At 38.1% G+C, this 27,222-nt stretch overlaps 1 protein-coding gene across 2 annotated transcripts in view; it reads right to left on the bottom strand.

Annotated features, from left to right (window-relative positions):
• Window positions 1-23,227, bottom strand: part of IMPACT (impact RWD domain protein) — a 30,139-nt gene extending 6,912 nt beyond the window's left edge. Inside the window, exons 1-8 of one of the 2 annotated variants that reach the window (XM_066246863.1) lie at window positions 23,104-23,227; window positions 21,961-22,089; window positions 20,919-20,971; window positions 19,412-19,474; window positions 11,451-11,536; window positions 8,106-8,228; window positions 5,472-5,569; window positions 2,423-2,496 (exon numbers count right to left, since the gene is read on the bottom strand). In XM_066246863.1, the coding sequence (XP_066102960.1) occupies window positions 2,423-2,496; window positions 5,472-5,569; window positions 8,106-8,228; window positions 11,451-11,536; window positions 19,412-19,474; window positions 20,919-20,971; window positions 21,961-22,089; window positions 23,104-23,139 (662 nt within the window). In that variant the 5' untranslated portion in view covers window positions 23,140-23,227. Of the gene's footprint in view, window positions 1-2,422; window positions 2,497-5,471; window positions 5,570-8,105; window positions 8,229-11,450; window positions 11,537-19,411; window positions 19,475-20,918; window positions 20,972-21,960; window positions 22,090-22,748; window positions 22,865-23,103 lie in introns of those variants that run through there. The other variant, XM_066246864.1, reaches the window with a different exon arrangement.
• Window positions 23,228-27,222: the final 3,995 nt, after the last annotated feature.

The following is a 27,222-nucleotide window of genomic DNA, read 5'->3' as shown; positions in this document are numbered from 1 at the left end:
ACCTTAAAAAGACCCTGAGCATTCAAAATACGTAACACCAAGTCCAAGTACCAAATAAGGTCATTATTTTACTCCCAACAGGGTCTCTCAAGCCTCCACCTGTGTCTTTTCAGTCTTATCTGATACGATTCTGACAAGCTCATCTCTTTCTTTCCCAATTAAATGATATTAGGTGGTAAGGTGGAGGGACTGCTACATATAGTCATGCTGACATCTGTGAGAAGTGACAGGTGATCGTATATTAATATGCAGAAGGACAAAAATACTCACAAGAATTTAAAGACCCAAAAATCTGGGGCTTGAAATAGAATATCCGGCACATTATTTAATTTTTTGATAATTTAAAATCAATATTATGTACAGCGATTGTTGAAGGTGCAGACTCACAGCCATGTAGAAATAAAATAGAGACAAATGAAATTAGATTACCAAATTCAGCTCTACCACTTACCAACTACATGATCTTGAAAAGGTTAACCTTTCTACAGTGGCAGACTTGCTGTAATAATCAGAATTCACCTTAGTAAAAATGCTTGGCACAGGAAGTGCTCAGTAAACATGTTGGATGAATGAATGGTAACTATTACTATTTTTACAGCACATTCCAACCACTGAGAGCAAGCACAACCCAATCCCTCATTTTTATATTGATGATACAAACTCATAAGAAGACATTAAAATTGGAATTACATAACAAGTAGTTTATTTTATAAGTTTTAGCACTTAAAAGAATGCCACTTAGTATTAAAAACTCATCTATACAAAATGATGGATATTTTTGAGTTTTCTGAGTTTCAAATAGTCTAGATTTTAGTCTCAATTACATTTTAAATCTGCACCAAATCCCTGTCCATATTCTGCTTTATTTCAGTCCTTAAGTAAGTTCTTTCAAGCCTGTACTAATCTGCATATTTTAAAATAGAATCTTTATCTCTTTACTAACAAATCAGCAAAGATTTGTACAAAACCTTAGTACTCAACAGTAAAAGGCACATAGTAAAGAAGCACCCTTAACTCACTGCTAAAGGAAGCATAAATTGGTTTAACAGAAAAACTGAAAAAAAATTGGCACTATGTATCAGTTTAAGAAATGGTCATACTTTTTGATCATTTTAATTCTAGAAATCTATTTTTACTTCCTTTTTAATTATATCCCCATATCATTTCAAAAAAGACCTGAATCAACTAAAACCTATCCTGAAAAGTTAAGATGGGCCCTGGCTGGTAAGCTCATTGGTTAGAGCACTGTCCTGATACACCAAGGCTGCAGGCTCAATTCCTCCAGTCTGGGCACACAAGAATCAACCAATGAATGCATAAATAAGTGGAACAGCAAACTGATGTTTCTCTCTCTCTTCCTATCTCTAAAATCAATAAAAAATAAGTTAAAAGTAAACAAAGATGTTCATAGGACTATTTTTTTATGTGTATTTTATTTTAGAGAGAGGCAGGAAGAGAGCAGGGAAGAGACAGGAACATCTGTTCTTGTATGTGTCCTGACTGAGGATTGAACCGGCAACCTCTACACTTCTAAACAACCGAGCTATCCAACCAGGTCCATAGGACTATTCTTCGTAATAGTGAAAAAAATAGGAAACTAAAACAAAAAGGAAATGGTTAAATAAATTGCAGCTTGGAGTCTCAGACATATATTATACAACCACTAAAATAATGTTTACAAAGCAATTATAACAACATAGAAAATGTTTTTGTAAATTAAAAAATAAAATAGAATACTTGGGTAAAACATTGGAAAGATAAACTTTGCATTAAAAAGATAGAAAATTCGGCCCTGGCCGGTTGGCTCAGCGGTAGAGCGTTGGCCTAGCGTGCGGAGGACCCGGGTTCGATTCCCGGCCAGGGCACACAGGAGAAGCGCCCATTTGCTTTTCCACCCCTCCGCCGCACCTTCCTCTCTGTCTCTCTCTTCCCCTCCCGCAGCCGAGGCTCCATTGGAAAAAAGATGGCCCGGGCGCTGGGGATGGCTCTGTGGCCTCTGCCTCAGGCGCTAGAGTGGCTCTGGTCGCAACATGGCGACGCCCAGGATGGGCAGAGCATCGCCCCCTGGTGGGCAGAGCGTCGCCCCATGGTGGGCGTGCCGGGTGGATCCCGGTCGGGTGCATGCGGGAGTCTGTCTGACTGTCTCTCCCTGTTTCCAGCTTCAGAAAAATGGAAAAAAAAAAATGAAAATTAAAAAAAAAAAAAAAGATAGAAAATTCATCAAAATAATATCAGTTACATTTATTGGTAGAAAATGGTTGATTTCCCCTCTGATTATTTTTTATTTTCTGAAATTTCCAAATATTCTACACATGATTACTTTTATGATGGAAAAATATATAATATATATATTTTTAAATCATGCATCAGTTTCTCCCATATTTACAAATTGCACATTCCTAAAATCGAGATGCTCACTCACCGGTATGCGTATATGTTGTGGGTGGCACTGGCTATTTTCTTATTCTCATACAATTTGGCAAGAACCATTTTCACCTTAAAAACAGCCACAATATAAATACATAAATAAATGTACACTTTTTATTTTCTCTGTAAATAATACTAGAAAAATATCTTAAAGCTTATTGACATAAATATTGTGATACCAAAAGTTACTTAAAGAATCTTCTACACTCTGAAAAAGCCATTTCCAAAGTTTTCTTCTCATTTCAGGGGCAGAAACTAGTACTCACAATTGGTGTAAAAATGACAGGCCTGGGCCCTGGCTGGTTGGCTCAGCGGTAGAGCGTCGGCCTGGCGTGCGGGGAACCCGGGTTTGATTCCCGGCCAGGGCACATAGGAGAAGCGCCCATTTACTTCTCCACCACCCCCCCCTCCTTCCTCTCTGTCTCTCTTCCCCTCCTGCAGCCAAGGCTCCATTGGAGCAAAGATGGCCCGGGCACTGGGGATGGCTCCTTGGCCTCTGCCCCAGGCACTAGAGTGGCTCTGGTCGTGGCAGAGCAACGCCCCGGAGGGGCAGAGCATCGCCCCCTGGTGGGCAGAGCTTCGCCCCTGGTGGGCGTGCCGGGTGGATCCCGGTCAGGCGCATGCGGGAGTCTGTCTGACTGTCTCTCCCCGTTTCCAGCTTCAAAAAAAGTAAAAAAAAAAAAATGACAGGCCTGGTTTCTAAACAACAATTATCAACAAATAATTGAGCACTAACCATGCCTAGGGTACCTGAACTAGAAATTTTTTCCCCATGAATAGAATTTTCAATGTTAATATGAGAATTTCTAAAAATGAGTTCTGAAAATTTACCAAATTCATGTATATAGTCTGATATATGCACAATAATGGTATGTTCTAAATGTTGTAAATTCCAAACTCTGTGGGAGTCTTGTAAGGTTCACAGAGGATTAACATAAGCCAAGTCCTGAAAGAGAAGTGGCAATTTTTCTGCATCAAAAGGGAAGAAGGGGGTGAGACAGGAAGAAGGATTACATTCAGAGGAAACAGCATGCATAGAAGTACCAGATTTAGCAAATAAAAATAAAAAATGTTTAGTTAAATTGGAATTTCAGATAAATCACAAATAAATGTTTTTTAGAAGTATGTCCCATAAAATAATTATCTTAAATTCCAACTGTTGGGCAAATAAGTTTGTAAAATTTGTGTTCTTTAATTTTGCTCATTTTTATTTTTAAAAATGGCACTGCCCATGTGAATGGAGCTGCCCGGTGATTCTGCTAATTGCCTTCCTGCTTGGGAAGGGGCTCTGTTATGCTAATGTGTGCTGGAGGAGGGGTTTTCATGCCAAAAAGTATTAAGAAGATGGAGAAAGGACAAGGAAGGAGGCCACGCTGTTGCAGGGGAGAGAAGCAGCCAAGATGGCAGGGTGCTAAAGGAGAAGCCAGTTTGTGCAGAGAGAAGGAGATGGGAACCAGAGGAGACTCGAGCTAGTAGGGCCTTTTATTTTAAAAAAAACAAGAGAAAGTCAGTGGCTTTGGGAGCCCTGAATGGAAAGGGAAGTGTTTTCCCGCAGTGTGTATTTACTCGCCCGCCAGTGCGAGGCTAGAATAAAGGCATGGCCCACCAGTTTTTGGCTCTGTTGTTTCTCTACCGTATGCCCGAATCCAATGAGAACCTGCACGTGCCTGGCTGCGACTGTGATGACTGGGGCTACTCGCCATACACCAACTTAACTAGGTTTCCTGTATTTTATCTAGCTACCCTGGCAGGGACATAAAAGAGAAAGGCTCAGGAAGTGACCATCAGGAATGATCAAGCTAAGGGTCATGTCACAAAAGACTTCGTATAACAAGGTTAGATATTTCCTTGTTGATGATGGAAATCTGTAAGGATTATAGGAGGGGGACCTGGGGAAGAGACTTCTGGTCAGATCTTTTGGAAAGGCAACTGACGAGTATGGAAGAAATACTGGAGGCAGGGAAGACTGAATTGGAGTCAGGGAAACCAATTTGGATCAGAAATGGTACAATTTACATTTATCATTTTTTAGCCTTTGGGTGCTCAGATTTATATCAATAAAATAGACATTGACCTCTAAGAATTATTTTAGCTCTCACAGATTATGATCCTACAAATCTAAGTGACTATAATCAGAAATAGAAAGAGGATCCAGGATGAACGGAATCAGAGGGCCCTGACAGTAAGATTATGAGCAAGAGCCAAGGGCAAAATAGGGTTCCTAAGAGAAAAGCCCAAAAGCCTACACTAAAAGCTGTTATCTCAGTCACAAGTCACTGAAGAAAAGAACTGCCTCTTCCAGAGGCTAAAAAAGAGGGTAAAAGGGCAGCCTGGTACAAAAAAATTGTATCCCTATGGGTCAGCACTTTAGGAATGCTAAGAGAATAGAGTGGTTGCAAGACCAAAGGGAAGAGACTAATGCTTGAAACCTATGCTAAGTTAATAAGACTTTTTTTGTTAATTTAACTTTATAGGTAATATTAAAATTATCCCTTATGTCAATCAAGTTTAAACTAGGCTAGATTATAGCAGCAAGGTAGAAGAAAATGATTCTGTTGAAAAGGGGGTAATAAAGACAAAGACTTGGGAATACAATTTTTGAATGAGAAGTCTCCCATTAAATATCCTTTGGTGGAAAAAAAGTCACCTAAGATCGGGAAGCAGAACAGAAAAGAAATTCAGGCAAGAATTGGGCAACAGTGGAACAAACTCAGTTTTCTAGCACTCCCATGTGACAAATAATTCTTTTTAACAAACTATTAAACGCCATAATTTTCTACGGCACTATAAAATGGGATTTTCTTGTTTGAAAAGTCATTTGAAGGTAAACCCTGATCAGAGTTTGATACAATTTTAAAAGTAGTGACAAACAGAAACAAAACAAATCTTCTATGATTCACATTATTTTGGGGGTAAGAAATGAGCAAATCATTTTTATCTTACATGATTAATAACAGTAAAAGGAAGGATATCCTTGTAAAAAGCATTTACTTGAATTACTTTGGTAAAACAGTATCAAAGTGAGCTGGACATAGTAACTTTACCTGTTTGGGACAAACCACTGGAGCCAGATGTGCCTGAAAAGTACTTCGCCGGTCTGTAATAGGAATGCCATGATCAATCGGAGGGAATTCTTCTATTTCTGTAAATTTAAAAAATTGTTAATTTTATTTTTTTTTAATTCATACATTTAAATACTAAAGCAACTGGTGGCCCTGGCCATTTGGCTCAGCAGTAGAGTGTCAGCATGGCATGTGGAAGTCCCAGGTTCAATTCCTAGTCAGGGCACACAGGAAAAGCAACCATCTGCTTTTCCGCCACTCCCTTCTCTCTCTCTCTCTCCTTCTCCCTTTCCCACAGCCATGGCTCAAATGTTTTAAGCAAAGTTGGCCCCAGGCACTGAGGATGGCTCCATGGCCTCGCCTCAGGCGCCAAAATAGTTCAGTTGCTGAGCAACAGAGCAGCAGCCTGAGATGGGCAGAGCATCACCTGGTAGGAGGCTTGCCAGGTGTATCCCAGCTGGAGCGCATGCAGGAGGAGTCTGTCTCTGCTTCCTGGCCTCTCACTTAATTAAAAAAAAAAAATTGGCAATGGTATGGGTGGAGGGGGAGAGTTGGGAAATATAAATTATATGACAAATTAACCCAAATAACATTAATAGTTATCTATCAAAATTAAATTATAATTTTAAGTAACAAGTTTCCAAATATATTGCACAGAAATCATGGATTATACATGTCTAAGGTCACCTAATGGAAATGGTGGGTTGGGACTCAAATCCTGAACTGTTGCAGTCGTGTAAATTGATACAATTAATGTTTTTAAGAGTATATAGGGGGGATCTTGAGGTCAAAAAGATTGACAATTGCTAATATAGAATGGATAACTTATATGATATATCCATTCTATTGATGATGGACCTCAGGGTTGGGAAATCTATGACTTTATTTTATATAGCTATAATACAATGTCTTCTGCTAATAAACCTGTTCCTACTTCATAGGATTGAAACTAAATATATCAAGAATACTGCCTTGGCCAGATAGCTCAGTCGGTTAGAGCATCATCCTGTAGCATGGCGGCTGCCGGTTCGATACCCAGTCGGGGCACATACAAGAACAGAGGGATGTTCCTGTCTCTCCCACTCTCTCTCTCCCTACAATCAGTAAAATAAACATTAAAAAATAATAATAATGTACCAAATTGGATATCATAGAGCAGCACAATTTCCAGTTATTCTGCTTCTGAAACAAATTTAAGAACCGCTAGTTTACCATTAACTCTGATGAGAAACTTACAATCACAACAAGGTTGGGAGAGGTAGAAGAGGGTACAGGGGGACAGGTGGTGATGGAAGGACACTTGACCTGGACTGGGGAACGTACAATGTAATATATAGTTGATGTATTATAGAGTTGTACACCTGAAACCTATATAATTTTATTGAACAATGTCACCCCAATAAATTCAATAAAATTAAAAAAAAAGAAAGAAACTGACCAACCATCCCAGCTGCTCTAACTGCCTCATTTAGGATGAAAAGTTATTCAGAAAATAGAATTACAATTTTTACCTATTTCTATTCACTAATCTGTTGAATCTTACCAAGTCAGTTTGCTTTACAATTGATGAAACACTTCAACAAACACAAGTACAAATATTTCTGGAGAGCTTTACACCACTGCCCAGAATTGCTGCACTGGTTTGCAGCAGCTAGCACACAAAACCAGGTGTGTGCAGGCTGTTTTACCTTCCCCTAAGTGTCCTCTTCTCAAGTAGACTGTGATTACCATACTAGCACAGTATGAACTAGATGCTATTTATTATGACTGTGATTTTTACTCTTCTAATAGTGGATCCTATTTCCCAAAAGAAATCTTTTGCCAAATTCACGAAGATATAAGTGAATAAAATGGGAGCTTTAGATGGAAGCAGGGGTAGGAGTCCTTATCCTCTCCCCAACTCTCACTTCCTTGCATCCCCTCCCACGAGTCCCGAGACACCATGAAAGAACTCTCTACCTTCACGGTGCTGGTTAAAAGCTGCTGCATAATGGCACAGGAGACTCCTTACCTTCAAAGAGAAGGAATGTTTCCTCTGATCTAACATGCTCTTGTAAGAGACTTGAGGACACTGAGGGCATTGTTCAAAACTTTAAAATACTAAAATGGAACATACTTTCTGATATTAACATAGAGCTGATTTACCTTTCATAAATTGCATACCACTAGATTATGGAACAAATTTACTCAAGCAAAAACTACAACCTTAAAGGCATTTTACTAGCCTTAATTCAGTGGTTGTACTCTCAATTATGATATCTGTTTAGTGAGTACAGACTAAAATTTAATTCTGAGACATCAGAAGACAGCTGAGAATTTCAAAACAAAATTGTGAGTTGAAAACACAGCTTTTCTTAGTTTCAATTTCTCCCATCACTAATTCAACACTCTAGAAAGTAGCAAAAAATAAAAATGAATTTCTATTATTTTTTTCTTCACCATTCTGAGAGACCCAGCAAAATCAAAAAGGTCAGCAGGCAGGGAAAAAAATAACTCAGTTTTATGCAAATTAATTATTTCCTAACATGTGCGAGTTTAAAAATTTCTAAACCAATCCACAATTTATAATGCTACCATCCCACTTTCCTCAAAAGAAACTAGTTAGTAACACTATACCTGTTTGCTTTGCACTGATATCAAAACCCAGTGGTTTAACTGGATTTGCTGGTTGCCGTGCTAAGAGGATATCACCTTCACATTCAACACGTTTCTCTTCAGTGTTTTTCTTTACATCTGGGCCTATGTGGACAGGAGACATTATGAGCACAAAGGCACTAAGAAGTTCCAGAGATTTTTTTTTTAAATGTTCAATTCGAGCAACAAAATAATGATAGTATGAAATTTTAACCTATGGAATAAAATAACACATGGGAGTTCATACTAATATAAATAATTACATAAATAAATGGGAGAAGAGACATCTCTTCCTCACAAAAGAATTCCAATTAATAAATGTAGAAGGCCAGAAGAAAATGAGAATCAACATTGAGCAAACATCCAAATACTGTAATAAATACTGTTCAGCACATACACTAATGAATACTAAAATTAGTGAGTGAGAAGTTAAAGAATAAGATATTAGCATATCCTCAAAGTATCTCTCCCAAGATCCTTATGAATTACAAATGAAAAGATAATCATTTTGATGATAAATTTTATATGTCAATTTGGCTAATCCACAGTACTCAGATATTTGGTCAAGCACTATTCTATAATAGATGTTTCTGGAAAGGTATTTCTTGGATGGAATTCACATTCAAAATATAGTAGTTGACTTTGAGTAAAGCAAACTGTCCTCCAGAATGTAGTAAATTTCATCTAGTTAAGGTCTTAATAGAAAAAGGACTGACCTACCCAGGGGTAAAGGAAATTCTGCCAGCAGACAGCCTTCAGATTTGAGCTGTGACATCAACTCTTGCCTAGGTCTTCAGTCTGCCCTGCATATTTTGGACTTGCCAGACTCTATTTGATGAGCCAATTCTTCAAAATAAATCAATCTCTCCCCCTCTCTCCCTCCTTCTCACCCCCACCTCTTTCTCCCTCCTTTTCTCTCTCTCACTTTTTAAATAAACACACACACACACACACACACAAATACAAACACCTCTTCTGCTTCTATGGAGAATCCTGACTAATACAAGGAGACTTTGCAGTGCTGACATCTGGCAGGTACAACCTTATTCAGGGGCTCAAGGTAAATACCACCAAAGGTAAAACATACTGATATCATGAGCTCCTTGATTTAATGTACTGTGAAGAACACAGCATCATTACGCTAAAATGCCTAGTCATATTCCAATTATGAGACAAAAAAAATACTCGAATTAAGAAACATTCCATAAAATAATTGCTCTTCGAAAGAATCAAGTTATAAAAGGTCACAAAAGTCAACAGCTGAGGAACTGTTTAGAAACTATAAGAGAGTAAGAAGAAATAACAATTGCACCAGGGAATCCTGGACAGGATCCAATAGAAGTCAAAAGGACATTAGTGTAAAAATTAGTGAAATCTGAGTAAGCTCTTTAGTTAATGTTACACTAGTGTTAGTTTCCTGTTCTTACTACTTGTACAGTAGTCATGAGAGACGTGACCAGGGAAAGGGTGAGTGATAGAAGCTCCTTGTTTCATTTCTGCAACTTTTCTATAAGTCTAAAATTCAGAATCTTTAAAAATTGCTAATAGTTGTATTCAATTATTTCAAAATTTAATGTTTCTAAAGTAGAAAAAACATGAAATAATAAAATATAAATTTCTATTGAGATCAACATTAAAATCAAAATAAGTTATTTGTCAAGTGGTGCCCTAGGGAGAAAAATTCTCATAAGATATCCTGATCACTAGCTTGTATTAGTTCTTCAGAATTACTAATCCTTCCGTTTTAATATGAAATTTAAAAAACAAAATTTTTGATAAAACATTCCAGCCCCTGCTCAGTTGGATAGAGTGTCATCCTTATATGACTACATGGCAGGTTTGATCCCTGGTAACGGCACATATAAGAATCAACCAATAAATGCATAAATAAGTGGAACAACAAATCAATGTTTCTTTCTCTTTCTCTCTCTCTCTCACTCTGCCCTTCCTCTCTCTCTTAAATTAATAAATACAAGTGTTTTTTTAAATCTCAAACAAAATTTCTAAAAATTGTAATTGTACAACACAAATCAATAACTAAAATTTGAAGAGTGGCTAAACTAATTATGGGAAAAGAGAAAATATATACTTTTAAGATCAATAATTTTTTTAAATCTCCTAAAAGTTGAGTGATCCCAAACTTTCTAGAGTCCTAAATTTTTACAGGTATACATTCTATTTTTGCAATTATCCCAGATTCTAGAATGTTGGATTTGCAAAAATCAGTTTTGTTTTGAGACTGCTTTTTGCATAAATTCCCTGAAATACTATAAAATCATTTATGGATTATAACAAGTTAAGAAAAACACTTAAAAACTGTTACATGGACAAAATACCTTAACATCATTTATATCTTTGGTTTTAATGGAAGCAGTAAAAACATTTGCTTCTAGAAAACAGTAAAATGCTCTGAAAAAATACATACTATCAACTTTAAATATATACTGATTCTGCTAAGGAAGTCCTAAATAACTGGTTCTTTGTAATAACCTTCTAATATAGTCATAAATAAACTAATGGCTTTTTTAACAAGTGAAGTTGACTCGAAGGAACTGCTGACTCAAGCCAGCCCCAATGGGTTTTTTAAATCCCTATTTTTCCAAATGAAAACCATTCTATCAATGATAACAATAAAACACTATTTGGAAATAAAATTAGGTTAAATAGAGTTATTTTCTTCTCCAAAAGGTCTTTATGGTAAGTGAAACAAAGACTATAAAGTAAATAGGAAACATTAGAAATTTCCATGTTATCATATACTTAATAATTCTATAAAATAATAATCATAGAATAAAATATCAATTTTCAAGTGTGAAATTAGACAGTGATGATGTTGTACAACTTTGACCTATACTAAAAACCACTGAATTAATTAGGCATATAAATTATATCTCAATTTTAAAAATCAACTTTCAAAGTCAATTTTTATATCCTTAATATCAATCAGTATGTTTTTCAAAGTTCTTTTTCTACAAACACTGCACTCATTTGAAGCTCATGTTTAACTTATAGTCTAATTCATGACGAATGTTACATGATACATATTACCTTAACAATAATAAAAAAAATGCAGTTTTTTTTGTTTCGAGTTCTTTAACCATAAAATTCTATTACTATAAAAGACTATAATATTAAACCAAAGAAGCTAAACCTTATATTAAGAAACATAATTATATAAGTAAATGAACTTTCCAGAAAACGTATATTTTATCGTATGTAACCCATAAAACAGAATACAGGTTTTCATTAAAAATTTCAATTAGAATATCATGTGAAAATTCAATTACTGTAAGTTAAGATAACACTGATAATATATTTTAATCCTACCTGGTTCTGTCATCTGAGATTTTTGTATTAGAACATCTCTTATTTTCTCCACCCACAGGTAAAGAATACTTTCACCAATATTCTGTCTAAACAAAATTTAGGGGAAAAAATGTTATTTAAAAAAATGTCCTTCTCAAATTCAAAAACTACAGACATATTTACAATGTAAGAATTATATGCATATAGCCATGCCTTTTAAAAAAGAATTTATAAAAATTATAAAAATTTACTTACACCTGTGGATGAGTATTTAATACAGTTTACATTAACATTAAAAATTCTACTGCCTCCAAAAGTAACATTGCCTACTGAAAATAAGCAGAAGTGTTGCAACCAAAGAAGAGAAAGAAAATCTATGAACTTGAACTGGATGCATTAGATAGATGTAAATGCAATTCAGTTTCTCAGTATTAATATCCCATCATCTTTTGCTGTCCTAAACTTTTTGAACAATTTCAAACCACTTATTTTGTATATTTATTATTTAGTGTGCTTATTTCAAGACAAAGAATGCAAAACATTTCAGGAACTCTCTCAGAGAGCCAGTTTATAAGACTTAAAAGACAATCAATGCACCAGCTTTATATTCATATGTTGTTCTTGACAAAATATTCTAATGCCCAAATCGATTCATTTTGGTTCCAAATAATATCTGCCTGCCTCAGATAATTAAATCCATCTCAAAGGATCATTGAAAAAAAGAATGAGTCATACAGTTCATGTCCACACCGTTATGTTAAATAGTGGCAACAGCAACAAAATAAAGGACCAAGTGTCTGTCTATTCTTTAGGGAATGGCACAATTTTAGATAAGTTGTAAAGAAATCACCACACCACTTCAGAAAAACACCTTACCAACTTCCCCTAAAAGTTTCCCTTGAAACCATTATTTCTTTTTATCACCACTCATCAGCTCCCACGGAAGGAAACTTGAAAAACACAGACAGAAGGAAACAACTCAAATCCTCCCTATCTCACCCATAACTCCTTATTATGAAAACAATCCTCTATATTCTTTGGTAATCTGTCTCAAAGCCAAAGTCAATTGGAACGGTTTTTGAAAACTGAGAATATTGGCTGAATTTCTTTTTAAACAATTCCTTTGCCCATCTTCTCCTCAGTAAGACTTAGTTATAGAGGCGGAGAAAGGTAAAATGTATTGAGTATGTACTAATGTAATGCGTAAGTACATTATATGCATCAACACATCTAACACTCATAACTGTCTAATGAAGTAGATTATTTCCCCATCGTACAAATGAGAAAACAGCCATAGAGGGATGAGTTAACTTGTCTAAGTCTTATAAGCAATAAGGGGCTCATAGCTAGAATATGAACACAGACTTAGTCTGAAACTCAGGTGCAAACTACAGTTATTTCTCCCATAAAGCAGCTGTGCATTTAGGCAAGTAAGCCATTTGAACTCTGAAACTCAGCTTCCTCATCTACAAAACAGAGATTCAGCCTTGGCTGCTGGCTCAGTGGATAGAGCATTGGCCCAGCATATGGACATCCTGGGTCTGATTCCTGGTCAGGGCACAAAGGAGAAGTAAACATTTGCTTCTCTCCCCCTCCCCCTTCTCTTTCCCTTCCGCAGCCAGTGGCTCGACTGGTTTGAGCGTGGCCCTGGGTACTGAAGATAGCTGGGTTGGTCCGAGCATGTCAGTCTCAGATGCTAAAAATAGCTCAGTACTCAAGCATCAGCCTCAGACTGGGCCCAACAGGTTGGAGAGGCAGGGGGGATTGCTGGGTGGATCCCAGTCAGGGTGCACATGGAAGTCTGCCTCACAATCTCCCCTCCTTTCATCTAAACAAACAAACAAACAAACAGATTTAGAGCACCTTGTCTTATTTTACAATAGTAGTTTCTTTCTAAGTCAGTGGTTCTCAACCTTTCTAATGTCGTGACCCCACAATACAGTTCCTCATGTTGCGGTGACCCCAAACCAAAAAATAATTTTGGTGGCTACTTCATAACTGTAATTTTGCTACAGTTATGATTCGGAATGTAAATACCTGATATGCATTATGTATTTTCCGATGGCTTTAGGTGACCCCACTGGGGTCGCGACCCACAGGTTGAGAACCAGTGTTCTAAGTGAACCTGTCTTAATTCACTCAACAAATTTTTAGGGCCCTATAAACTGAGCACTACATGCAACCCTGGGGGTGTGGTAGTAAATGAGAAAACTGGGTCCCCTATTTGTGTTTGTAATCATTAGCCTTATATTTTATGGTTTTGCATGTACTTCTCTATCTCCTACTCTCATTCTATTCAATTCTTCACATCATCATCACTAAAGTAGTGAGTAATACTAATATCTAGTGTTCACTGAACACCTACTATATAGAAAACACATAGAAAATGCTTTGTTAATTCACTCAATCCTTACAACAACCCTTTGAGATGGAAAACCATCCCTTTGTGAATATACATTCACATTCAGAACTGGGGGTGGGGTTGGGAGGAGACACACTTTGGAAGAATTATAACAATAAGTAGTATTTCCAAAAAATAGAAAAAGAAATTAAACCTTAACTCCAAAACACCTCTCCTCATGGCCTCCTACAGAAGAACATATAACAGCAACTGTGCCCAACATCTTTGCCTGATGCTTCTTTCTTCCCTAGTATTTAACAAGATTACTGAAATTCAGTAAAAGGAAGGTGTAGTGAATATGAAAGATTTCCTGCAAAAAATGAAAATTATTCTTCCCCCTGAATCCCCAAATTCTACCAGTGATGGTGGGGTTTTTTTCTTCTTTAATTTGTTGTTATTACTGCTGTATTTGTGTTTTCCCTTGTGACAATAGTTTGTTCTTATTTTTTAAATTAATTTATTTATTCATTTTAAGGAGGAGGGGAGAAAGAGAGACAGACAGAGCAGAGGGGGGAGGAGCAGGAAGTATCAACTCCCATATGTGCCTTGACCAGGCAAGCCAGGGTTTTGAACTGGCGACCTCAGCTTTCCAGGTTGACGCTTTGTCCACTGCACCACCACAGTTCAGGCTGTTCTTATTTTTTAATTATCCATTAGGGTTTGTTTTTCAAATTTTTGCCATTGCTGTAATGAAAGCTCTGGCAGTTACAAATTTAAACAAGCAAAAGCTGGGAGTCCTGCCTCCTGTATTGCTCCTCCATGCCCACAACAGGTCTGGAGGGGATCATATAAATCCTAAAGACTCAGACTGCAAAATCTGAGAACTCTTCATTACAGAGTGAGACGTCAAGCTTTTACTTATGAAGTTAAATTATGGTAAAGTAGCAGAATATAAAAAGTTGTTTCAAATTGAATAAAAGACCAAGTGGATTAGAAACTGGTATTTACTTGAGATATTCTGTGGATAACTGATAACTAACATCCAACTTAGAATGATGAAAACAAAGTCGTGGCCCTGGCTGGTTGGCTCAGTGGTAGAGCATCAGCCCAGCATGTGGAAGTTCCAGGTTCAATTCCCGGCCAGGGCACACAGGAGAAACACCCATCTGCTTCTCCACCTCTCCCCCTCTCTTTCCTCTTTATCTCTCTCTTCCCCTCCCGCAGCCAAGGCTCCATTGGAGCAAAGTTGGCCCAGGCGCTGAGGATGGCTTCATGCCTCTGCCTCAGGCGCTAGAATGGCTCTGGTTGCAATGGAGCATCGCCCCCTGGTGGACATGCGGGGTGGATCCCGGTCAGGCGCATGCGGGAGTGTCTGACTGCCTCCCCGCTTCTAACTTTGGAAAAATACAAAAAAAAAAATTGTTACTTGTGACTCTGCTTTCACATATCTCTCATTTTTGTAGCTTTAATTTTTCAATATTTATATTTGTTGACTTAAGGGTAAAGGGACTCACTAAAGTGCAATACTAAGCAGTATGACCTTAGAAAACTCAATGTCTCTGAGTTTCCATCATCTCATCTTTTAAATATTAAAGTTAAATAAGAACAACAAAAAAGAGAGCTATTATATATTCCTTAAGTACACTGCATGAATTATGTCATTTAACCCCACAATATTATTCTATTATCCTCATTTTACAGAAGAGAAAACAGAATCAAAGAGTTCGTACTATGTATTTTAAAAGCTGACTCCAGAGGCTTGACCAAGACAAAAACTTCAGCCTGACTGAACTTCAGACAGGCAGAACCTGACTCAAGCTCATGACCTCCCTTTTCTTAGAAGATTTTTATTAGAAAGCTTATTAATACAAACTCTTGCTCCTTTGGAATATATGAACATCTTGTTAGTTTTATAACCTAGGTCAGTCTTTCTCACTGACCTAGGAGCCGTCCTTTTGAAATGTAATCATCAAAGAAGATAGTGTCCCTGTTTTTTTCTTTTTGTTTTGTGTTTTAGGGGCCTAACTTATGATGAGCAATAACTCGTAAACACATGTGGCCTAATAATAGAAATAATCATTTGTAAACTCAGGCAATAGCAATACACTAGACACATCTCGCTGATCGGCCTCTCCCAGCATCTTCTGGTTCTTTTCTACCAGCTCATCCCAGCCCTTTAAAATTCTCCTTTTTGTCTTAGGACACTAAGTTCCAACTGAGTTCTGGCTCTCTCCCCTAATACAATCTTGAATAGCTTTCTTTGCCTGCTTAACTTTGTCTGCAGTGATTATTGCTTTGACAAGCCTCACTCTCCAACTTTTTGATACTTCAAAATGTGAAAAGCTGTTGAAATTTAAAATAATCATTTTCTTGGACTTTAAATTAAGTATTATTGAAATGGATCATCATAAATTCAAACTACAAAAAATTTCTAATGCCTTTCATTTCCTCTCAAACAATACCAATTGTTCTAAGTAAGTATTTTTAAATGTTATTTACCTTTGGTTTGGTTTTATTAAAATAATTCTTTTCATATATTCAAAATACAGTGGTACCTTGAGATACGAACAGACCAACTTTTTTTAAGATACGAGCTGCGACTTAGTCCGTATTTTTGTTTGAGATCCGAGCAAAATTCCAAGATACGAGTCGTGATTCGGGAAGCTGCCGCTAGTTGGCGCGTTGGAGCACGGGTCCAGTATCAGCGGTTTGATATACGAATTGACTGACTTACAAGCTCGGTTACAGAACGAATTAAATCTGTATCTCAAGGTACCACTGTATCCACATGCAAAATATCAATATTTAAACAAAAATAGGATATGCAAATTAATCTACATCTAATCAATCACCAAAGCCTAGTTTATATTCTTGAGTATTTCTATAACTGGCCATTTTTATCCATTACGCATTCTCATTGCTTTTAAAGGCCTCCATCCTCTCCCTCCTGAGTTACTGACTGCTCTTCCTGTACACCGGTGTCCCTTCCTTCAGGCTCTTTGCAGCCCATCCTCCGCACTGATTACAGATTAAAGACTCCACAAATCTGATTAAAGATTCCTCTGCCTAAAACTCCTACAGCCTACAAGATAGCACCTAAACTTCCTATCCCAGCTTCCAGGTTCTTTCTTCTTATACAAACCTCCCCTTACACACCTGGCATCCTAAACTACTTGCTGAACTCGGAAGATGCCAGGCTGTCCCACACCTACATGATTTTGCGCATGCAGTTCCTGTCTATCAGAAAACCTTTCCCCTTTCGATTACCTGGCAAACACTGTGCTCAACAGTCACCTTCACAATGGAACTCTCCTTACAACCTCATCCACACGCCCAGATAGTTACTAAAACTTCTAAAAAATGCTATTACAGCACTTGGTCCAAACCCCTCAGTAATTATGTCATAATACTGTATTGGTATACATCTTTACTATTTTTTAAATTCCAAACTCCTAAAAGAGTGCCAGTATATAGAAGGTAATAAATGTTTATGGAGAAACTGATAGTTTTCTGACATCTTAGCTCCCTACGTAAGAGGAAATAAATTATAATTCATCTTCCTACCTAGGTAAAAATCAAATTTAGCATTCAAAATGCTGCTAAATTAATATGAAAATCTAGGTAGTTACAATATTAAACATAATAAAAATATAAGCATTAAAAAACTATATGCATGCATTTATCTCATGTTTAATTTTCAGACCAATATTTTTCACTTGCTGCCCCCTGCTGGAATTTTATGGGAAAATATGATTCAAAGTCATCACATAAAACTTTTAGAAACAGAATGCACATTCTATTTAGACCACACGTGAAAAGACTACCACTGGACTTGGGTTATTCAAGCACTTTAATAAAGAAGACAGTATGAATTATATTCTACCTTTAGAACAAATTGCTTTGTAATTTTGGATGCTTCCTAATTCTTAAATAGCTCAACTATACTAGTTAAGAGTAGCAAGTTGTATCCTACGGAAGTATATCTCTTAGTAAAGGGGGGACTTTATGGATAGAGAAAAGAAAGAGTGCAGAACATTGCGCTCAGGTAGGAGAAAATCGTAAAGGATGAGTATGACTAGTGTGACATAAGAAGTGTCCAACCCCACAAATTTACAGAGGCCATGTAAAAACTAAAAAATGAAATACAATTACATTACTGGTGAGCAAATTTGCTATATATTTATATTTACCTTATTCTAATTTAATGGGAAAAATAAATTGCTAAATAAGCATAAATAAAGGATTACAGAAGAAGTTTGTTGGGTGCAAAATGTTAGAATGGTCAATAAGGTAAGGGAAGGGTATCAGGAAGCATTTGAGGACATTACAATTCTTAAATGCTGAGGGTGATGGAGTCACTAAATGAGAACATCTCCTATTGGTATGTTCAGTTTAGTTACTTCTGGAGTCAAGCGTACACCTGGGGACTCAAGGAACACCACACTTCCTCTAGGAAGCAAGAAATAGGAGCAAACTTTTTTTAATTCAATATTTTAGGAGGAACAGAGACCTGGTCTAGATCCCAGGGACACATAGGGAGGGTAGCCACCTAGAACAGGTAAGACAATCCTTACCAATTTGGGGATTACAGTAAAACTGATATTCCAGAGCATTATTTGTTTTACTAATTTAATGTATCTTATTAAAATAAATCCAAATCACAGTCATAGCTTCTCTGGACTACTGCATTAGCCTCCTAATGACATCCCACATCTGTTCTTGCTCCCTTCCAATCAATCTCCACACAGAAACAGAAGGCATTTCCAAATGAAAATTTTATCATGGCATCATACCACTTCAAGCCCTTCTCCTAGTACGATAAAGACAAAAGTCTTTAACATGGCCTACAGGACTCCGTATGACTTCCCTGCCTACCTTACCAGGTCAATACCCCACCATGTTCCCATCTCTCCCCTTCTCTCCCCTCTCCCCTTTCCCACTTCATACCATCAATACTTTGTGTCTTAAAATGTGCCAGACTCCTTGACATAGAGCCTTTGCACATGCTGTGACCTTTCACTGGAGTTATTGTCAACTAAGTAACTCAGCTGTTAAGTCAAATTACCTATTCCTGACCTCCTACGACAGGTCAGGTTTTGTTTTAAACTGAATTAGTACTATACATTGATATCCTCCTTTTAAAGAACTTATCAGAGCTGCAGTTTTACATTCATTTTTACAATGTTATAAGTAATATCTCTTCTACGAGTATATTCTAAATGCCATGAAAACAGGGACCATCGCTTTTTTTTGCTGATATATGTATCTGGGATCTTGTACAGTGCCTGCCATATATCATACTATTTGTTGAATGAATGGCACAGTAATAAATACAGTATATTTAATAAACTCTAATTCTTATGGCATAATATAAGAAAATTACCATTAAAAGTATATAGCAGCTTAATAAATAATTATGCTTAGGATTCTGGTGTTACAGTTTCATTCAACATAGCCTATGATATCAAATGCATATATAAAATGTTATAAGCAATCTTTCAAGGTCTCTTCAAGTGCATCTTTTTTGTTAATGGAAAGGTAGTTTAACAAAAAGTTTGGGAAAAGCCCCTAAATATCACAGTTCCAACAAAAACCCACAACAGAATAACTAATAGAATTGTTTAAATCACCTGTCACTTACATATATATTTCCTCAAGGATATTAGATAAATCCGCACGTTCTTGCCCTTTCAGCCAAGGAGCACTAAAATTAAAGAAAAGATAATAAAAAAATATTATTCAAGGATTCTGTTTATATCTCAAATACAAATTACGGATTATATTACAAATTAGTTTTATTTTAACTTTTAAAATGTTATCTTAAATGAATACAGTTTGAAAATGCTTTCATTGGCATTAACTCAGTCCTCCCAGGAAACCATGATAAAGCCAACACCAATATTATTCAATTAAAATATGGTTTAAAAAACAGGGGTGAGTTCCTAGAATACCGTACCACTGTCCAAGTTCACATAAACAGCAGAACAGGCTCCAGAATCTAAATTCCCAGATTCACAGCATTTGCCACACTATCAGGAATTTCCAGTTTCTTCTAAATGGTATCTCAAAAACAACTCTAACAAATAAGCTGGTTGCCACATGACTGCAAAAAACATTAACTTTTTTTGAAAAGGGTGTTTATGTTTATAAACATGCTGTAATTAAAATTTTAAATAGCCCTGGATGGATAGCTCGGTTGGTTAGAGAATTATCTGGAAGCACAGAGGTTGCTGGTTCGATCCCCAGGCAGGGCACATACAGTAACAGATATATATATAGGTTCCCTGTCTCTCTCTCCTTCTCTCCCTTCCCTCTGCTAAAGTCAATAAAAAGGAAATGTTAAATTTTTTTAAAATTTAATACAAATTTAAAACTACAGGTCTATTATTAACAGCAAATGTTATTACTATGGTTTTAAAATACTCATACTAAAAACAATCTCACTGGTAGATAAAAATTTAGTAACTGAGATTTTTTTTTTTTTCCTGAAGCTGGAAACGGGGAGAGACAGTCAGACTCCCGCATGTGCCCCACTGGGATCCACCCAGCACGCCCACCAGGGGCGATGCTCTGCCCACCAGGGGGCGATGCTCTGCCCCTGAGCCAACCGGCCAGGGCTAGAAACTGAGATTTAATGCAATTCTGTTCACCCAGTTTTATACATCTTTGTAGGTCATGTAGGCCAGGTTGATCAAAGGTTACTTGCAATCAACAGGTCATGACATTAAGATTCAGCTTTGGCTGCTGATGGTTCCTCAACAACAATGGGCAGAAAGAAGTCCCAGAAGCACCCAAGGAGAAGCCCTGGAAGGCAGGCAGTCGCAGGCAGAGCCATGCAAAGGAACTGCGGCTAGATCTGTGGCAGAACCAGGTCAGGAGAAAGTCTACAGGCCAGGGTTCCTAGATTACCAGGTTGTCTAAAGTTCCTTCCCCATCTCTATAGATAAATACTGAGTGATATATGATACTTCACTGTGTTTTTATATAATTTACTTGTTTTATTTAAATGCTTTGTACCAAGTCCAAAAAGTATTTTTAATTTCTATATATTTTTATAAGATGGGTATTTTATAAACACAATGTACAGTATAAACATCCTTGAAAAGTATGATTTTTATAAAGAGATAAATGTAGAAATTAGATCTCACTTCAGCTGATAAACAGGTGGAGCTGTACCAGGGTATTCATCCGGTAGCATCACCTACAAAGCAGTTTACAAACAAATGTTTACATTTCGTGACTCAAAAATAGTATTATTTATAAAGCTAGTCACTGGACAAATTTCTAACTTACCAAACTAAAAACCAACACCATGGTTTTGTTAAATCTCGAGAGAGAACTCCCTCCTCTTATTTATGCTTCTACTTTAAATATGTTGCTAATGATGACACCAGATTTTTAAGAAGGAGCTCATTATTTGTAGAGAAAGTATAAAAACAACAAAAGTTATAAAATAACTGTGGGGAGGACAAAGATGAAAGGAAAACAAAAACTGAAATAGGGTCATTATACCCTAGCCTTACATGAATGGAGTGACATAACACATTCCAGGGATTTTTCTGAAAAATACTCAAAAAATATCCTATTAAATACTGTTGAATACACTACCAGCTACCACTTAGAGAAGCATACAAATTTCTTTTCAAAACAGTATTATTATAAAAACAAATACTGACAAAAACTCAATTTGTCATCTCATGTTGAAACTATAGGCAATAATCAAAGAATCAGCATGAAAACAGAATGCCATATTGATCTTTTCATTCACCAATCCTAACCACAACTCATTCTCAATTAATAAAAAAATGAGTATCTATCTGTGAACCATCCAAATTATTAACCTATTCTTCTTCGAAAATGTTAGCTATCTTCCACCTTTAGAACCTCTCCTATTAAATGGATAGGATAATGAAAGGAAGTGAAACTCAAGTCTGTCAATGGTACATTAAGAACACTTAAATTATTGAGAGAAAACACTGAGACTATCAATTAAAGCTTGACTTGAGAGTGATCTGAGATTTAGTCACCCATTTGTTTAGGTAATCAATAGTTAACACAAGCCAACAACAACAAAAATGGCAATTTAGAAAACGTCACACAAGAATAGTCATTAGGGAAATACAATAGTAGTCAATCATATAGCATTAATGCTGTAACTGATAAATGACTATAAAGAAGGGGGAAAGTTACCTGCAAGCAAAGTGTCCACTTAGGGTCATCTATATCATCGCTAATTCTAATGCAAAATATTTTGGCACAGTCATCAATGACACACCATTCCTCGCCATATATAGCTGCCATGGCTTCAATTTCCTCATTCTGAAAGTTGATAAGGTAAAAAAAAAAAAAAGTCAATAAACATACATATGCTAAAAACCTGAGTTTTCCTTAAAGCCTTTGCCTTTATCATTACTAGTCTGGATGAAGGACCCCTGTTTGTTCTTTGCAGAAACTCACCATGTTCTATCTACTCTGGGTGATTGTCAGACACTATAGACACTGCGCTCTTGGCCACTATTGAGCCAAAATATGTATGCACTCCATTACTCTGCAGCAAGAGTCACAGTGAAGGGATAAACACATCTTCTCTGCTGCACCTTTGCATTTTTAACAGATAATCCCCACCCCCACTCTAGACCTATATATTCCCACTAGACCTATATATTCTCATGGGGTATCTCCCTTGTTTTTGTTTTGGATTTGGGTACGGGGGTGGGTGGTTGTTTGGTTTTTGCTCATCAAAAGATCTAGGAAATTGTTCTTTAGGTTTGGGGTTAAAAAAGAAAAATAACCGGGCCTAAAGGTGAAATAGGAAGCAAAGCATGCATTCAACTGTATCATCTCATTTTGTCCTCGTAGCTCAGGAGGAAAGGCTTGACGGGCGCCAGCGTTGAGCCATGCACAGGGCAAAGCCCAATGCCAAATGAAAATGAGAATTTGCAAGCCCTCGGAGAACTCCAAAATCTGTTACTATTGACCGTTTTGCAAAGGCAGAAACCAGGGTTCTCAAGTGGCTTGTCCAAGGTGACCCGGCGGCGACAAGGCAGGGAGCAGAACCAGGGTTTCCGTCTCCGGCCTTGAGCTGCTCAGTCGCGTGCTGATGGCTGACGATGACATGGTCCGGAGCAGGCCCAGCCCGCCGACGGACGGAAGCGGCTGGCCGGGAACCAGCGCCGGGAAAACAGACCGCGCGGGAGGAGAGGGCGCTGCTAGCAGACCGAGCGGTGCAGGAGGGTGCGGGGGCGGCCTCGGGCTCAGGGTCCCGGGGCAGAGGAGGCCCGGGACGGCGAGGCGAGGCCGACCCCGGAGGTCGGCGCCCCGCCGGGGCCTCACCTGCCTCTGGTCGCTCCCTGAGTCCCCCTCAGCCATGTGGCCCCGGGAGCGGCCAGGCAGCCGCCGCCTGCCAGGTCCGGAGCGCGGGGGCGGGGCGCTGCAGCGGAGAGCAGAGAGCTGAGGCTCGGCCAACCCGGAACCGGAACCCCCTGCGCCGCGCGGTGCGCATCTGCTTCCGGGCTGAGGGTTAGGGATGCAGGGGGTTCCCCGGAGGCTGGGCTCCCTACCCTGCTCTCCGGTCCGCCCAGCTCCCACGCTCTAGCGGGGTCCAGAAAAAGATGTCGTCTCTGAGAGGCGGCTGAACTTGCTCGGCCCCTTCCACTGGAAACTCGCTAGGTCGGGAGCTTCTCACCCTCTGCGGCCTCGGCACTGGCGAGACCCCCACAAGACGTTGGGGACTCGGGTTTTCCTCTATTTTCCAGGAAGGGTCTAGACCAAGTCCGCAGTCCCACGCTCGTCTTTGCACTTAAAGGCGGGGATTTTAAGATCTTTTGTCTGATTTGAGCAGGGATGGGTTTTGATTTACCAAAAACAGGACAGCAGGAGAGAGCAGCAGGTGGCAACTTTGAAAGCGTGCAGAACAACTTACCCTCTGGCTACTGCATTAAGGTGACCAACTTTTTTACAATGAAAAGGAGTACAAAAGTAAATTGAAAAAAATATCGTAAATAAAAGAAACATTTTATTCATTGCAACAATAACACATTATAAGTGCATAAAAACATTTGTAATATTTTATATTGTAATTATGCTTACACTAGAAAGCCCGGCAGTCATACGAAATGACCGCTGTTCTAGATATTATAAATTGTAATTAAAATAATTTGTGCAAAGGTGTCTGCTAATTCAAACTGAATTACCCAGGGCAGGCAGCGAGGACGCCCCTTTGCTTACTGCCCCACAGGGTTTCCCCCTTCTACTTGCTTAATTGCTTAAAGTAGAGTGCAATGAAGGAAACCACTGGCGGTACATTTCTTAAGAGCCACCGCTAGCTCAATAAATAAAGGTGATTTAAATAATAAAATGTTAACTCACATGTCAAAGATCTCTTTGTACAAAACATTTCTTGTGTAGATCTTTCCATCATTTTTAAGCTCGCCTTGCAGAGGACCATCAATTATTTTTAATTTTATGTCCGTTCTTTCACAAACTCTTGAACAGGCAACATAAAGCTGACCGTTTCCAAATGCAGGTTCAGGTAAAAAAATGCCAATACGCTTAAATGTTTGGCCCTGAGACTTATTGATGGTCATAGCAAAGGCAAGTTTTACAGGAAATTGTCTACGTCTCAATTGAAATGGCAACCCTGTTTGAGATGGAGCCAAATCAATTCTTGGAATGACATGTATTTCACCTTTAGAGGAGCCAGTCAAAGACTTAGCTATTATGACATTATTTTTCAATTGGAGAACCTCTAGTCTTGTACCATTGCAAAGACCCCTTCTAGTGTTAAGATTTCTTAACAGCGTAATAATTGCTCCAATCTTTAACCTCAATTTGTGAGGTGGCATGCCAGAAGGCGGGACTATTTGAATGCTGTGGCAACTTCACCCCATTGGCTAGTACAGTTATGCAAGCAACCAATAGGCTATCGGCGACAGACAAGCCACATATAATAAAGATGCCTATTAATTTTTAATAGTAATTGTAAAAAAAAAAAGTACTCATTTAGATATAAGTACGTCACATCACACACAATGGATCGACTGTGCATCTATCGAATACGAATATTTACAGATTAGTCTTCCAATATCAAAAAGGAGGAAATGTAGGAGGACACTTTCCAAGGGAGGATGGAACTTAAAAAACAAGGATTATCCTCCCTAAAGGAGGATGATTGGTCACCTTACTATTGTTCCAGTTTTCTTGGATATTTTGCTTGGGAGCAACTTTTCTACAAGATGCTAGTTGTGCCAATCAATATAGGGATCGTTCATTATCCCCCCAAAATCAGTCATTTTGTGTCATTTCTCCCTGCCCCCACTGCATACTTTGCAATACATTAGTTGTGAATTTTGTCAGTCACCTTGTGGGAGACACCTTAATCAGGCCACTTAATCTCTTACTCAACAGGCATGCTCTCCCCTCTTGTCTCAGTTTCTTTACACAGACAAATTTCAAAATATTACATCTTTTCTCCTGTCTTTTTTAATCATGGGCATGTTTTAATTTGTTTTTAAAGCTATTCTCTGAGTCAAGGGTGCACTCCTTATGTTCTTTTTAAGAATTCTGCCTGAATTACTCTGAGGGAATCCAATATAAGCCTTTTTGTGGACAAGGCCCACTGAGGGTGAGGACGACAGAGACGCAGAGACCCGACTCCAGGGACCAGGTTCAGTGATGCAGATCCGCTTTATTCAGGAAGTAAGCTAGCTTATATACACAGGTTCAGCCTATAGGGTGTTACAGCATGCTCTTCAAAGCCAATGGGCAAAAGGGTCAGGCAGTTGCCTGGTTGGTGCTGAGCCACCTACCCACAGCGGGCAAGCTCCCTCCTGGGTGTGCCTAGGAGGGTTTCAGGTGCTGGAGTGTTCTCACAGCATTGCATCAGCCACAGTTGCTAGGAATGCACTCTGTGCTCTACCTACACCTTGTGGGTTCATTAATTCATTCAACAGACGTTTATTAGACCCTTACTGTGCTAAACTTTGGAGATGCAGGGGCAGATGTCATGCATTGCCTTACGGAGCTAAGAGGTGGGGAAATGAAAGTAAATCAGCATTCAAATGGACTAGAATTGTGTCCTAGTATTGTGTTACTAGCACAAAGAAGGGTCATCCATCTAAATTTTATTGGGCTTCTTGATCCATTGAATGCTTGAGTTGAGTTGTACAGTAGAAGAACAGATAGAGGCTAGCTGATTAAAGAAGGGGGTGGAAGCTCTTCCTGATGAAGAGAAAAATATTGGCAGAAAAATTCTGCCATTTAAGGAACTTTATGCAATTAATGGCCTTCGACATCACAGCTGTAAACTTCCTCTAGTCCCAGCATATAACCCTTTTATGACTGTCTCCATAAATATGCCCATGTGCATTCGAAGAGAGGAGTTGGAGGGCTCTAGCCCTTTCTGATGTCAGTCACATCCCATCCCTCCAATTAAGTGGTTTTCATCTTGAGCAAAAACAGTTTCAAACCCCAACCAAACTTCCAACCAAATTGATCCCCAGGGTCCATGATGCAGTCATTCCATCATGGTATTTCTCTTCTAGGAGAGGAATTTTCTAGAAATGCTGAAGGATTTGGCCATGGTGCATCTCCAGGTTGCTTGAAAACCTTCCTCACTTATCATCCTAATACTTCCTAGGTGTCCCTCCATTGTTAAAAGTTTTCTTTCCTTTCTTTGGTGGTCTGTCTCTGACTTCTTTATATGTCTTATAGCTTCAATTGCATAAAATAGTAGTTGTCATACTTTAAAAAGAAAAAACCATAAAACCCTTCAATGAAAGCTAAGAAAATCAGATTAGTTTGTTCTGGCTGAAATAATAGTGATGCCCCTAACGTCCCAACTACTCAGCAGTTCTCCCTACCAGTATCATATTAAAATGTAACAGAAAACAATGCCTAGGAAAACTTAACCGTCTATACAAAGCAAAATATATCCAGTTTATTGCACATAGCACCTCTTTTCTTACCACATATCATAGCATTAAAGAACAAAATTCAACCAAGTAAATTGAAGATTTAATTGGTTTTAAGTGATTCATGAATCCAGTATCTCATCTAACAACTAGAAGGCTGTTCCAAGGGGTTATACAAAATGGAAAGGTTTTATAGGCAAAAAGAGGGTGAGACTAAAAAGGTAAAAGTAGATTATGTCAGGCAGAGACACCTTCCTTTAGGGTAGAGCAAAGGAGGTCATATCAGGCAGCTATGCTCTCTAGTGTTGATCAAGAAATTTCAGACTGATAGGTTTAAAATTCCATTTGTGGGAGAGGCTAAAAACCTCAATCAGGTTAGTTATTAACTTTGGTTTGGTGACATGGCTTAGCAAAAGTGACTCCATTTTGGGCCTTTTTTTTCTTTTAACAATAGCAACCAACTCTATCTTTCCTTCTGCAGATCACACTGATGATTTTCTATTAATTTCTATTTACTTTAGCTAGAGCCTTTAAATCTTCT

The sequence above is a fragment of the Saccopteryx bilineata genome, chromosome 11, assembly GCF_036850765.1.
Source record: "Saccopteryx bilineata isolate mSacBil1 chromosome 11, mSacBil1_pri_phased_curated, whole genome shotgun sequence".
Lineage (NCBI taxonomy): Eukaryota > Metazoa > Chordata > Mammalia > Chiroptera > Emballonuridae > Saccopteryx > Saccopteryx bilineata.
The sequence above is the reverse complement of the archived record's forward strand: the minus strand, read 5'-3'. Positions and strand labels throughout refer to the sequence as shown.